This window comes from Elgaria multicarinata, chromosome 5, assembly GCF_023053635.1.
Source record: "Elgaria multicarinata webbii isolate HBS135686 ecotype San Diego chromosome 5, rElgMul1.1.pri, whole genome shotgun sequence".
Taxonomy (NCBI): domain Eukaryota; kingdom Metazoa; phylum Chordata; class Lepidosauria; order Squamata; family Anguidae; genus Elgaria; species Elgaria multicarinata.
In genome coordinates this window covers 47,931,934-47,946,830 of record NC_086175.1, presented here as the reverse complement: position 1 = coordinate 47,946,830, position 14,897 = coordinate 47,931,934, and the positions used below count along the sequence as shown (strand labels likewise).

The 14,897-nt window shown below is 41.3% G+C and overlaps 1 protein-coding gene across 1 annotated transcript in view; it reads left to right on the top strand.

Annotated features, from left to right (window-relative positions):
* Positions 1-14,897, top strand: part of OCA2 (OCA2 melanosomal transmembrane protein) — a 175,383-nt gene that overhangs the window by 18,998 nt on the left and 141,488 nt on the right. The window contains exon 2 of the mRNA XM_063127501.1: positions 5,354-5,649. Within this exon, the coding sequence (XP_062983571.1) occupies positions 5,387-5,649 (263 nt within the window). The 5' untranslated portion in view covers positions 5,354-5,386. The remainder of the gene's footprint in view (positions 1-5,353; positions 5,650-14,897) is intronic.

The following is a 14,897-nucleotide window of genomic DNA, read 5'->3' as shown; positions in this document are numbered from 1 at the left end:
GAACCCTGCTGTCAAGTCCCATCTCAGAAAAAAAGTCCAGTCACAGTGGAGTTCTGTCAATCCTCACAGCCAGTAGAGGCTGGTGGCTCCAGTGTCAGTGGAGCGGTGAATCCATTTTGGGTTTCAGTCAGAACTACAAAGCAGCCATCCCAATGCTTCTGCACTTTGGATAGCTCCTTTAGAGTTCTGTCTGAAACCAAAAGCAGATTCACCACCCTGCTGACATTGGAGACACCAGCTTCCACTGATCACAGCCAATCAAAACAAAGAACATTAGCTATTGGGTGGATTAGAAATGTAATAAAATAAAAAAGACATAAAAAACAATATATTTGCTCCCTTGTTCCTCCATAATAACCTACATATCATTTTACATTTCTGTAAATACACACACAACAGCATTTTAACATTAATAAAACCCAGCAATCCTCTAGTTCTCTACAACCCCAAGTTTTGGTTTAGAAGTTCTGCCCATAGACTGTCCCTACCCCATAGTATGGCACAATGTGAAATGAGATATCTCAAATAATTCAAAACAAATTTAAAACAAATTCAACAACATCCCCCAAAACTATCAGGAGCAGGTACTACTTTCCATAAACACTAACCAATAGGCGTCCACAACACGAGTTGGGGAAAAATGCTCACCTTTCACCTGAAAGCCAAACCATCTTCTGCTAATACATGCCCACGTGCATCTCTAAGCTCCATCTGACGAGCGTTTTATTGCACGCTCATTACTGGGCACTCACAAAGTTTGCTCAGGGCCATCACAAGACGTTGTCTGCCTCCCACGTGTCTTCCGCCCCTTCTGGCCTTCCTCGTGCGACAAAAAAAAAAAAAAAACTGGTTAAGTCCAATGTATTTTCAAACACAGAATCGCTGCTCTCTCCTGCTGTGTGCAGGAGAAGCAGCGCCATTAGAACAGCGGACTCAATGGGTCTCCTGCTCGTTGTGTACTTCCTCTTTTGAAAGAGGAAGTAACTGAGGAACGAAAACATGGGCAGATAAGTGACAGTAGGGAGCATGTTTCCCCCAGTGTGATGGAGTTCTCTTTCCTGATCCCGCATCCAATTGAAATTTTAACTGAAGACTTGTCAGAGTAAGAACTTGTCTTTTGTTACTGATAATAGTTGCTGTGAACTCAAAGAGTTTTGGCTATTGGGTGATATAGAAATGTAACAAAGAAACATTCTGTAAAGCACAGTGATGGTGTTTTATAAGTAAATAATATTCTTAACATGGACAGATGCTGGTATAGTAAAATCTGCAATTCCATGCATACTTACCTGAGAATAAGCATCATTGAACCCAGTAGGACTTGGTGTGGCGTTACACCCCACAAGTCAGTTCCCTAACGTATGTCTGAATTGGTAAGTCTGTGGTGCTTAGAATGTTGACCTGAGTGGGTGGAGTTAGAATGTCTTGGGAGGGGGAGGAGTGATATAGAAGGGAATGACTGAGGGGATTGTGGGAGACTTTTAGGTACTCTTAGTGTATGTTAGCTCTTGGTGTGTATAGTACTTGGGCTCTGGAGAGTTTGAGGTTCAGTATAGAGAGTGGTGTCTTTTGAGAGTGGGGTGTGCAGATAGACAGTTTATGCAAACTAAACAATACTGATAATAAAATTCAAGAGTGAATGTGTGGGTGACAGGAAAGCGTGTATGTGAATGGGTGAAAGGATCGGATGAGAGGTTTCAAAAAGGTTTTTAAATGTTTTATTTTGAAACAAAGCTTGTGAACATTTAAAATAAATTTTAATTATTTTGTTTTAACTACCACAAAAATCCCACATGTCTGTTTGGCATTTATCATCTGAAGTTTATTCATTTAACACCCACTCTAACAATAATTTCCCTCACCACATATAATTCACAGCACATTATTTTATTATTGAAATCCTTCTCTATTTAACCGCTTTCTCCACATAGTTTGGAGAAAGGCGGTGTTTGTCCCTTGCCTCAGGCGTATCAAGCAGTGGTGCTTGGCTTGAGTAGGGAGTGTCCGCAGCCGGGCCTGTTGCTCAGAGCCTGTGTTGTGACACTTGGTTCTGAGTAATCGTCTATAGGATTGCATTGTTCTCCTTTTGCACAGACACAGTTTTCACAAGCCCTTCACCAAAAGCCTCCATTTCGAAATCTCTGTATGTTTGCCACAAGAGGTCAGTGTATACTTGTTTGTTTGTTTTTAAATTCACTGTATGATGACATTAACAAATGATACGCCATGAGGTGGGTGAAAGCGAGTACACATTCCAAATTTATAGCATTTCATGCCTTTTGGAATATCACTGAGTGTACAGGTCTTTGCTGTGAATCATTGCTTAAATGTGTATTTAATGCTGCCTGGTAAAATGGACAAGCTTAATAAAAATACTACTTAGCGTGGCAATCAGTTCACTCGCCCACTCATGCACATCTGGTAAGTACTGTATGTGCCTTTGGATATACAGCCAGGCACACACACATTCATCAAGCGATGCAATGTCTAAGCAATTCATTTCTGACAGAGGGAGAGAGACAGGGAGGAAAGGTAGCGGACACACGCATACACCCACGCCCATACCCACCCACACCACACTGGTGTAGTGGTATGTTTTGAGGTTCAGGCACTCCTCATGACAGTCCCTATCGTCACGCCATCAAGTGGAGTAAAAAAATGCAGGCAGCTGTGTTGATCCATATCAACAAACCAGTTCTAGCAGTTTTCATTTCCACCAGGAGCAGGACTTTGGGGGCTATGTTCTCAATTGCCCCCAAATCGAGATAAAGGCACCCTACACTCAGATGGAACCAGGAATTCTGAGGATGTGTGTGGGGTACTTGAGGTCCTCACCTTGGATAGCTCGTTTAGATTTCTGACTGGCTCTGACTCAACTCCAGAGTGGATTCACCACCCCATTGACATTGGAGCCACCAGATTCCATTGCAGTTGACCATCCTCCCTGCTAATCAAAAAGTCCCTGTGAGCCCTAGCTCCTCCACAACACTGTAACTATGGGCTGTTGTTATAGAGTTCTGGGTGGTTTGTTATCCATAGCAACAAGCCACCCTGGCTAAGTTCACATGATGAGTCATGCTGCCAAAGGTAATTATGCAAATCCCCCTGGCACATGACCGGCATTTATAGGTGCGCAGAGTGAGGGGAATAAACCTCTGGGATCATGTAAACCAGGCCATAGTGTGTGTGTATTACATTTTGAGTTAGTATTTGTCTAGAGGTCTCTAATTTCATGGAGGGGGGGCATAGAAATAATTTTAAACCAACAAGCAATTGAGCAAATGAATAAAAATCTGATCTGCAAGGTAGCGTCAGACCTATCAAGCACTAACACAGCGCCTGCATTGGCTGTGCAGTCCACATCTTCTTTCACTCTGCGCAGGGATGTCCTGAGGGAAAAGTTGTGTGCCCACCCTGGGGACATCTTGGCTATGGCTGGCTGGCTGGTGGGAGGCAACACCCTCTTGTCGTTAATGAAGGCCCTCCACTGGTTGTAGGTGGTGTGAAAAAGCCATCATTGCTTGGCATTTGCACATTCATTTGTTTTGTTCCATGGTCATCTCTTGCCAAACAGCTTTTGAAGGTTTTTGAAATGTGGTCAGCCCTGCAAAATCTGTTTGGATAGAGATAATAGTAGGACACACACACACACACCCCTCAAGATTTCTACAGCCTTTGCTAGCATTTATTTATGAGAGGGAAGTTGAGGTGTTTTTTGTCCTGAAGAAGAACTGGCCAAAATATCCAGTGCACATTATGCTTGTACTAAGATATTCAGACTTGACCAGAACACACAGTTAAAGCACTGACCTCCAGATCTGCAGCAGCATGTAGTAAATCTCTGTTGTATTCTGTGAAGCTGTATCAGTGCTGGCTCCAGGTTTTTCAGGGTCATTGGGAAAGTCACCATCAATGGTCCCCCTCTTTCTATCTTCTCACCACATTTGTCACCAGCTGCTATTGGTCCTCTTCCTCTCTCTCATCATTGCTATCTCTTGACAGGCAGAGAACCAGTGGGCAAGTCGGCAGTGGCATCTACTGCACCTCCTTCTCACTGCCGCCATTGTCTGAGCCAGAGTGAGAGGCAATGGTGAAGAGGGGGAGCAACTCCAGGGGGATCTTGTCAATGGGCCCCTGCTGGAGTGTGGGCCCTCAGCAGGTGCCTGATTATGCCCACCCTTGATGCTGGCACTGGTTGACATTGACTTCATAGAATTGTTGAATCATAGAATAGTAGAGTTTTATGATTTTGTCTGATTTTATCTGTACACCACCATGAGATCCTTGTGATATAGGGCGCTACTGAGTGGCTATCAACTTGCTTTGTCCATATGAACAGCTTAAGTTGGGATTTATCCTGCTTGAGTAAGGAGGTGATAATAAGACATGTATAAACTGACCAGCACGTAACATTTTAGTTCAAGGAGCATTAATGGCTCTCTCAGATTTGGCCAAGTCCCCACCTGATAATACCCCAAAGACTTTCTATGTTATATAAATTTTGTGTTCTGGTTGTGTACTACTTCTGATTTATCAGTGTATGTTGCAATGCAATATAGTCTGTAGCAATGGAAGACCCACTAATCCATATAGACATTAGTTTGTTAAATATACCGGTTTCACATTTTTATCTGTTTAACCCAGCAGATAACAAAAATAAAATTATTAGAATAAATGTAATTCAGAAGTATGCACATATGGCTTCTCTGCATGGGCAGTTGTGTGTTCTTGTTTTAGCTTTTGTTGTTGGACTCAGGATCATGAGAAAACCTTAGAATGATCAGAAGTCTAAGATGGAAACCATACATTTTACTGAAACCTATAGGGACTGGGGAAGTAACTCATTTCTCCCCATTAAAGACAATAAAAAATCCATTGGTTTTAGTGGAGATGGCAAATAATTGACACATGAATAGCAATGGAGGATACTGTGGATTCCTTCCTACCGGAAGATATGCACATACTCAAAATTACTGTGTACTTGGCTCTGGGAAGACAGTAGAGGTTAGTGAGCTTGAGGGTCATTTGAAGTAGCTTGCAGGGCCGGTGCCAGACTATTTTGCGTCCTAGGCAAGGCAAGCTACTTGCACCCCCCCCCCCTCAAAAAATTGCCAACTTCGATTCAGCTGTTCAAGAAGTGTTTCTGAACTACTTTATTTTCCTTTTATTATGTTTTTTTCTTAAAACAGCTGATTTGTATAAAACTGTGACCCTTAAAAGGCAGTAGCGCCGGCCCTGAGTAGCTGCACAACCTCATGCAGATGCAGCATTCTAGATTTCCATACATTTGATAGACCACTGTACTTAACTGATTCCTGTTTTTTTTTTTTTTTTAACCTGCATCCCTTTTCAGGCAAGAAAAGAGAAGTCATCAGGCAACAGAACTATGTACTTGGACAACAAAGATGGTGGTGCCATCTCTAGAAAAGTAGATATGGAGTTGACCCAGGCCCCTGGCCCCCACCATGTGGACTTACTTGGAGATGTAGCAGCAGAACCAATTTCCAGCAATTTCAGTGAGCTAAAGCTGCTGAAGGAGATGATGGCTGTCCAAGGAGAATCACAAAAACCCTATAGAAATGGTGGACCAGAACCAGACTGTTGTATTACATTGGGGAAAGATTTCAGCCCTCTCGCCATGCAAGGGAGGTAAGAAAAACAAGAGCAAACAGACTCTGCTTCTTTTGATTACATATCGTTTTATTCTCTGGATCAATAATCAATAAAATAGTTTATTTAACATCTTTGTGCAATATAACAGGAAGCTTAGCTAGGAAGCTACAATAGCCAGTTGCTGGGGTGGGGCTCTCTCTCAGCAGGTTCCAGAACTAATCTATCTTTTTATAGCAGCTCTGTGTACATATTTTTCTTTTTCTGTTACATACCTTATTGATTTTTGTTTAAACAAAGTGTCCATGGAGCACAAGAAAAATGTCTTGGTGCTGATAAAAGGATACATAAATTGCCAAACTACATCATCAGCCTATGTTCAGGGAACAAAGTCCGTAATTACGGTTGACTGCTCCAGACATAAAAGTGATGCATAACACTGCAGTTATGACAGGCAGAACTACATTTACTCGTTCAGGGTTCAATTACTCGGGGTGACGAGCATGTGTACGATCACCCGCTCTTATCTGTTTTATTAGTTCCAGGTTGCACTGAGGTGCTGTGGTGCTAATTGTTCTTGCTGCTTTAAGTTTCTATCCTTAGCGCACCAGGACTGTTTGCATTACTCCAAAGGATATTACTCAGAGCTCAAAGTCCCCGGTTTGCTTCACAAATGGAATAAATCCAAAATATAAGGTGTCAATGTTGCTCAGGGAGAAAACTCACAGAAGGGGTAACCTTGGACTTTTTCCAGGTGGGTCCAAGGTATCGCTTCTGCAAGATTTCTCCTTGAGCTGGTTCATCATGGCAATATTGGTAAAGACAGCTGCTCCTGGACATTTCAATCATACCTTTATCACCGTTCCATGGAAGGCGTGGTGCTAACCTTGTTGCAGGAGGAAACTCTGTCTGACTGATGAGGGTTTGCTGCTATGGGATAAGACGGGGGCCAGATCTACACCTTCTGTCAAATCATTACGCATGTGGAATAAAAAACAGGAAATAACATGATGAAAGCAGTATATGGAATGCGGATTGTGCCCCAACGGTTATCAGTGCATTTCAGTGCCGCTATAAAACAGTAGCGTAGATCTAGCTGTCAGGGAGCTTTTGTGGCCCTCTAGAATTTGTTGGACTGCAACATCCATCATCCCTCACCATTGGCTATGCTAGCTAAGGATGATAGGTGTTGCAGTCCAACACTCCTGGAAGCAGTTAGTAGGAGTATATGGAGGGAAGTAAGCAGTGAGATCTCCCAAAGACTTTTATACAGCCAGTACAGTTAATTTATTCATTTTTGTGGCTGCACCCTCAGCAATAGAATTCTCTCCCAAAGGAGGTGAGATTAACCCCATCCCTTTGGTGGGCAATGAAAACATCCTTGTTCTGCTTGGCTTGTAATGGTTTTTAATATATGATTGAAGAGTTTTTTTTTTAAACAAAACCTCTGATCCTTTTGCTTTTATAACTGTATTCAACCATGTCATTCTTCTAGCACAAATTACATGGTGCTAGCAGAAACCAAGTTCCAAATGATGTGCTCTGGCTTAGGGGAGAATCCATCTGCAGTTCTGCTTGCTTGACTGCTTACACAGCCATTTGCACGAACGGCTGGGCAGCCGCTTGCGGATCCTAGGTTTAGAAAGAGATCCGCTTGCACAATCAGATAAAGCAGTGGAGCTCTGATAGTGCAGCAGTTTCTTCCTCTAGATGGTCCATTGGCTTTAGGTCTTGGGTTTTAGTTTTTGTTATATGATAATGTCTGTTTTGGTTTTGTTCTTTTATGTAAGCCATTTTGGGGGACGTTGTTGGGGGCCATATGTGTTATAAAATGCTTTTACAAGAACTGAAACTGAAACAAATGATCTTGAGTCAGGCGTGTGCAGTGAGGTAGCCAAATTTGTGTGACGCCAAATTAATCGGGATGATAAAACCCCAAGTTGACTGTGCAGAGCTCAAAGAGAGCTTTCCAAACTGGGTGAATAGGCAACCACATGGCCAATGGTGCTCAGGGTTAGTAAGTGTAAAGTAATGCACAATGGCGACAAAAGGATCATAACTCACAAATGCATGGATGGGTTATGAACTGGTATTAATTAACTTTTGGCACATAAACTGGTAAGTTGCTGAAGCAGGTTTTATTGGGGTGAGTGCGGTTTTTATTTATTTTATTGTGTGCTTTTAATTGTGCTTTTAATCTATTTCTTTTTATGATTCAATTTTTATTTTAATCTTGGTCTTGTTGCTGTTAGCCACATTGAGCATTGCTTTTTAAAGTTTGGTGGAAGGTGGTGTATAAATCAAATAAATGAGAAATAAAAATAGAAAATAGATCTTGTGGTCATGTGAAAACCACAGCTCAGTGTGTGTCAGTAGTGAGGGGGAAAGAGCAAATTTCATATTGGAAAAGGGAGTGAAAATAAAATGACTAATATTATAATGTCTTCCTATACACCAGAGAAGCAGAGTCACAGCTAGAATATATGAGGACTTTGGGGAGCCTTGTAAATATCTTTGCTTCCCCAGTACATTTTGTGTTTGCTTCTAGGAGCTTGGAAAGATACCAATAGCAGCAACCCAGGTGAAGAAAATGCCCGTAAGGGACTAGCATCTGGCAACCATCCCTGCAGTGGAGTATTTATTTATTGATTTGATTTGTACACCATCTTTCTACCAACAAAAATGGCACTCAAGACTAGGTCTATATATGATTAGTTTCCTTTTCTGAGACCTACTGAAGCCCTGAGATTCAAAAGCAGGGTAAGAGTTGGTTTATCAGAAGAATGATGGCTTTGCCCCTTTGTAGCAACTTGTCAATTGCATTGTATTTTGGGTTGTATCCAGAGTTAGTCATACTTAGAGTAGACCCATAAGGGTCATGACTAATCTAAGTTCCACTGATCTTTATGGGTCTATTCTAACTGTGACGAGGTCTACCTATGACTAAGTCAAGATCCTTCAAGCTGCTTCAAGAACTTTGCTTAGGGGTTGGGTATAAATCTATGGTACGGCTGTATTTGGAATACTTCATACAGTTTTCATGACCACAGAAGGAAAACGTGTCATGGGGGCTGTCTATACATTCTGGAAGCCCCAAGATGGGCACCATGGTGGTGCTGCGTTGATGATACGATGCAGCAGCCACCCCGAAGCCATCGTGGGGCTTTCCCGAGAAGCTTAACATTTTAAAAGTCAGGGACTTACCCCAACTTTTCAGGATGGAGTGAGGTGAACATGGTCCTTCTGCCTTCTAACCTTGCTCCATCCTCAATGCATAGGCATGGCCGGGCAGATGGCGATCCCTGATTAGTTACCCTCCGCCCAGGCAGAGGGCAGGGTGTAGGCTCAGGCAGATGGAAACCCCATGCTGTCACTGTGCATTGGGGGTTTCCACCACCACCCAGACACAGCTGCTTATTATGGCAGCAACCTGCCACCTTAAAGGTAGCCCCGTGGTATTATCTGCAGTATTAGGAAATCAGCTTTGGTCCATCTGTGTCAGAAAGGGCACCCACAATGATCAAGGAATTGGCACACCTTTCTTACAAGGAAAGTTTAAAGACTAGTGGTGGTGGTGGGCTTTTTCATTTAAGGTCACACATTGTCACCACTATTAGCCCCTGGATCATTTCGGTTGCCCCTTTATGCATATTTTATATACACAGTGTCGAGAAAGTGGACAGAGATGTTTCTCGCCCCCCACCCCTGTTTGTAAAATGGTTTCATCCAATGAAATTGATTAGCAATTCATTCTGGACTGATGAAGAGGGACTATAGCTGAGTTGTGCAGATAGAACACACAAATTGTATGCAGAGTCCCAGGTGCAATTCCTGGCATCTCTAGTTAAAAAGACCTCTTTCTACCTTACGCTGCCAGTCAGAATAAGACCAAAGTTAAGCAGATAGTGCTGAAGGCACACAACTACTAATGTGAAAAATACAGTATCAAACTGGGCTACTCAATTTTTATTAATGTGTAACAATTTTTAAATTACAATTTACATATAAATCCACACGATATCATCACTATAACAGTGAGAAAAAGTAATACATTTTTATTACTAAGCTTCAACAGCTGAGTAAAAGATATATGAAACAATTAGTTAATCAAGCAATGATAAAGAGCAACAGCTGAGACTTCAGTCTTATTAAGAAATCTGACAAAGTTAAACAGATTTCAGAGTTAAACAAATTTCTTCAGTGTTATACATGACTTTTACAAAGTTAGCAAATTTCTCCAGTGCTATTAACTAACAGGCATCCAGTATACTTTCATTGTTTCACGAATAATGGATTCTTCAGCCAAATATAGTTTAACAACACTGTCTTGCCATGGATAATAAGAAGGAAACACTCCATATGGAGAATCACTTGAAGTCCTGGCCGAATAAGACAAGATCCACAAATAGTCCACAAAAATTGAGTACATCTTTACTCAATGCATAATTTGCTTATAGTATTTACTCCTTCTAGATGTGGTAATAATTACTGGCCTGTACAGCTTTAAGAGGGGATTAAAATTAAATCTTGAGCCCAATGGCTATGCAAGGGAGGCAAAACCAAGAGCAAATAGAATTGGTTTCTTCAGATATATATTTCCCCTTGTCTGATTCAATAATCAATAAATGTTTTATTTAATATCTTCTTGCAATGTAAGGAGTGGAAAAGAAGCCTAGAGTTAGGAAGCTGCAGCAGCCAGATGCCTAGGGAGACATATTCTCTCCGCAGCTTTCAGAACATTTTTTTTTTAATAGCTGATCTGTGTACGGCTCTTTTTGGCTATACTTTCTAGCATCTGTTTTCTCTTATTGACTTTTTATTTAAACAAAATACCCACAAAGCACAGGAAAAACACCTTTGTACTGATAAAGGGATACATGAATTACCAAAGTACATCATAAACTGACATTAAGGGAACAAACTCCATAATTTCTGTTGACTCTTCTGGACATAAAATTGACACATAGTATTACAGTTTTGACACTAAGAAAAATATTCACTTATTCAGGGTTCAGTCACTTAGGGCGGTGAGCATCTGTGGGGATCTATTTAGTGCCTTTCACTGTTATTGGAAACAACTGTCATCTTTCTGTAATACTGTTTTCTCATCAGTCACTCACAAATTTTGTTGTGAACGTCTATCTTTTTAGTACCAAAGTGCTGTGAGCTAAATGGCATTTGCTGAAGACTTTCCCCATTTGATCTCTTGTTTATTCTGCATTTTTCAACACTCCATTTTAAAATCTCTGTGCTCATGCAACTGTCTAAAAGAAAGCTGGAAAACAGCAATCTTGAGGCATTCTGCAAAAACAATTTATTTGCTTGGTGGTCATTTGGGAAGAATTCTGAGGAGATATGAGATAATAAAATATCTATTGCTTTCATTCATCGATTTGCTGAGTCTGTATGTATTTTCTCTCTCTCTCCTTTGGGTACATATAAATATTTATCATATACTCAGCACAATTGATTTACATGAAGGAAGTGTGAATACTTATGTTTTCTGGCCAAACATTCTCAATAATAATAACAATAATAATAATTTTATACAGCAATTCCAACCATTCAGTTGTTTTCTTTAATAAAAAGGAATATATTTGGAATTCCCTCAGAACTTGGATTTGTTTGATAAATGTGCTCAAAATTATATAAATATTGCTCTATGTAAGTTGCAACCCTGACATTACAAACCATAAGTGTTCAATCATTTCTTGCAGTATCAAGAGTTTCAGCGTAATTCTCCTTTCTATGGGTTATATTCGATGGTGTCTGTCTAGTACAGCGGTTCTCAACCTGTGGGTCGGGACTGTGGCGTTACACCCCACAAGTCAATTCCAAATGTATGTCTGCAGTTTGTAAGTCTGTGGTTTGTAGAATGTTGGCCTGAGTGGGCGGAGTTAGAATGTCTTGGGAGGGGGGAGGAGTGATATATAAGGGAATGACTGAGGAGATTGTGAGTTCTTGTTCTTGTTCTTGTTCTTTTCAGGAGTTCTTTTCAGGAAAGCTTTTCAGGGAGACTTGTTAGATACATGGCAATACATGGGGATGGAAGAGCAGTTTTATCCCACGTGGCGAAAAACTTACCACACTTTCCCCGCCCTAGAAAAACATGGAAAATGGAGGGGAAGAGGTAGGATGACTGGAGGACAGAGACAATGTCATGTGAGGGTCACGTGGCAAAACGGTAAACAAGGCAGGACGACAGTCCAATAATATGCTGGTGTGATGGAGCTCATAGACAAAGAACCCCCCCTCCCCCTGGAAAAGAACAGATGTAAAGGAGCTGATTTTAATCCCACAAAGAAACCAGAAACAGAAGCCTTGGTAAAGGTGTGAGTTAAAAGCTTCATGTAGAAAAGCCCAATTGGTGCTTCCAGACAGAGTTGCCAGTGCTGCCATCAAAAGACACTGTGCAGCTATTCCATCTTTTCCTCCTTAACAGATTTTCTGTGGTTGGAAAAAATATGGAAGAAGCATTAAGAAAACCCCATGAGAGGCATAAATGAGAGATGACATTGGCTGGACACCTCCCCCCCACCCCCATGCTTAAGGTAGAGCGATTGTGCACTAGAAGCCTGGTATGGAAGCACCCTAAGTATGTCTAATGGAGGGCTCAACCACACGCTACCCTACATGAAATGTGGACCATGTAACTGATCCTAACTTTAGTGTAAGCATGTGAGCCCCCAACCTGGACTGGGGCCAGCATGTGCAGGTAGGAGCATTAAACATTCCCACCAAATGGTGCCCCCTCCTATTCCATTCTGTGTACAACAGTTGATTGGACCAGACTGGCAGTTGAATCTTTCTTCATGGGACAGCCTCCTCCACCTCTCTCGAAGGCAGCAAGCTAGCTTAGGGGGTGCAGAGCAGGATGTGGGATGCACAGCTCTCTCCTCCCATATCTTGCTGCTACCTTCCAACATCTGCTGCCTGGGGCAACTGCCTCACTTTGCCTAATCATAGTATAGTAGAGTTGGAAGGGTCTGTGGCGTTACACCCCACAAGTCAATTCCAAATGTATGTCTGCAGTTTGTAAGTCTGTGGTTTGTAGAATGTTGGCCTGAGTGGGCGGAGTTAGAATGTCTTGGGAGGGGGGAGGAGTGATATATAAGGGAATGACTGAGGAGATTGTGAGTTTTTTTCAGAGGTTCTTTTCAGAAAAACTTTTCAGGGATACTTTTTAGGTACTCTTAGAGTCTTTAGTGCTCTCTGTGTTTAGAGTACTTAAGGTCTGGGAAATTTGAGGTTCAGGGTAGAGAGTGGTGTCTTTAGGGTGTGGTGTGCACGTAGTGGAACCTTTATCAATACTGAGAATAAAGAAAGTTCAAGAGTGATTGTGTGAGAAAAAGGAAAGCGCGAATGTGATTGAGTGACAGGATTGTATGGAAGGTTTCAAAAAGTTTTTTAAATGTTGTTATTTGAAACAAAGCTTGTGAACTTTTAAAAATAAATTTTGATTGTTTTGTTTTTAAACTACCACAAAAATCCCACGTGTCTCTTTGGCATTTATCATCTTAAGTTTAAACATTTAACATCCACTCTGACAATCATTCACCTAAGCAGATATAACTCACAGCGCATTATTATATATATTAAAATCCTTCTCCATTTTAAACCCCTTTCTCCACAGAGTTTGGAGGAAGGTGGTTCTTATCCCTTGCCTCAGGCGTATCAAGCGGTGGTGCTTAGCTTGAGCAGGGAGTAGCCTCGGCTGGGTCTGGTGTTCAGAGCCTGTGTCGCCCCATAAGAAGTGGTGGCAGACGTGAGGTGTGGTGTTCAGAGCCTGTGTCGTGGCAGGGTCCTCTAAGGCCATTGAGTCCAACCCCCTGCTCAATGTAGAAGTGGTAGGGCCAGCCTTGATTCTCACCCAGGGAATCCATTCTGCCCTATTTGAGAGCTTCCTAGGGATAGCTGATTTCCAGTGATAAAGTCTGAATGCTCAACGAGACAACCTAGCATGGCAATTCTTATGTAAACATTTCCCCAGCTGCCAATTTTTCTATGTGAGGTGAGCCATTACTCTTGTCCCTTGTGTAGGATATGTTCTGTTGTATATAAACCCACAGAAGAATATGTAAGCCCGAATTAATACATCTTTTCTATATTCTTAGGATGATTACTTCACCCACTATTGTGGATTTATGTAATGTGCTTTTTGCCATTTTTTAAAATATGTCCCCGCCCCCTGCGAACTCAGAGAGATCCAGAGTTTAATCTTTCTAGGAGCGATAGGAGCAACTTTACCCCCTTCAGTCATGCCACTGACATGTGAGCACCAATCCTCTTTAGGGTTTTATTGACAGCTGTTTCATCTTGTAAACCTCTTAGCGTGAAAACCATGAACCTGATTTTAATGAATATGTCTGATAAAAGGAATGGTAAAGCCAAGGTGGGGCAGGAGGCAGGGGAAGAGGAGACAGGAAACACACACAGAGAGAGGTTTCTCTACAGTTATTAGTTGTATCGGTGTTAATTATATAAAAAATGATTTAACTTAACAGAGAATGGACAGATCAGATCAGAAATGATGTGCTTTCTCTTTTTAAATAGCAGTTTTACACATTGGTTGGGCGTTTTGCCTCAGGATACAGAATGGCTGGATTCGTTTCAGTTTCCTAGAGAGAATGTAGGATAGATGCTACAAATGTTGATCAAAGAATGTGTGTTCTTTGAAAGCGTGTATTCGTACATCCAAAGGAGATGGCCTAATTAAAAGGAGGATCATTTCCCGACTTTTCATGTCTCTTGTGTGGTATCAACATAGCAACAACATTGTTGTGGAGGCCAGGGAGCTGTTTGGTTTCTGTTTTTAAAAGTTTGTTTTTGGCTTATGGTTGTTAAATGTATTGAGAACCTCAATACTAATGGTCCAGCCTGTCAGGTAAACATATAGGGAAAAATAATTTAAAATGGTAAATCCTGAAAACAAAGCTTTTAAGGAGCTTCTGCTTTTATTACAGGTTGAATAGCAAAATGTATCCAGAAGGGTGCTATTACAAATCTGTTCATAGTTGTATAACAGTATTAAAGGGGATTATAGAGCCAGAAATATTTCTTCTAGTCTATTTAGTTAGAAAAATTGAATATCACAGATTCCATATAGCAAGAAATAAGGCCAATTTGAGCATATTTTATACATTTAATTTATAGGCAACACTTCCTCCTCCCAATATGTTGCATTAACTTGAAACAGACAATCACGACTTTTTTGGTGTGTGTGTGTGTGTGTGTGAAGAGAGAGAGAGAGAGAGAGAGAGAGAGAGAGAGAGAGAGAGAGAGAGAGA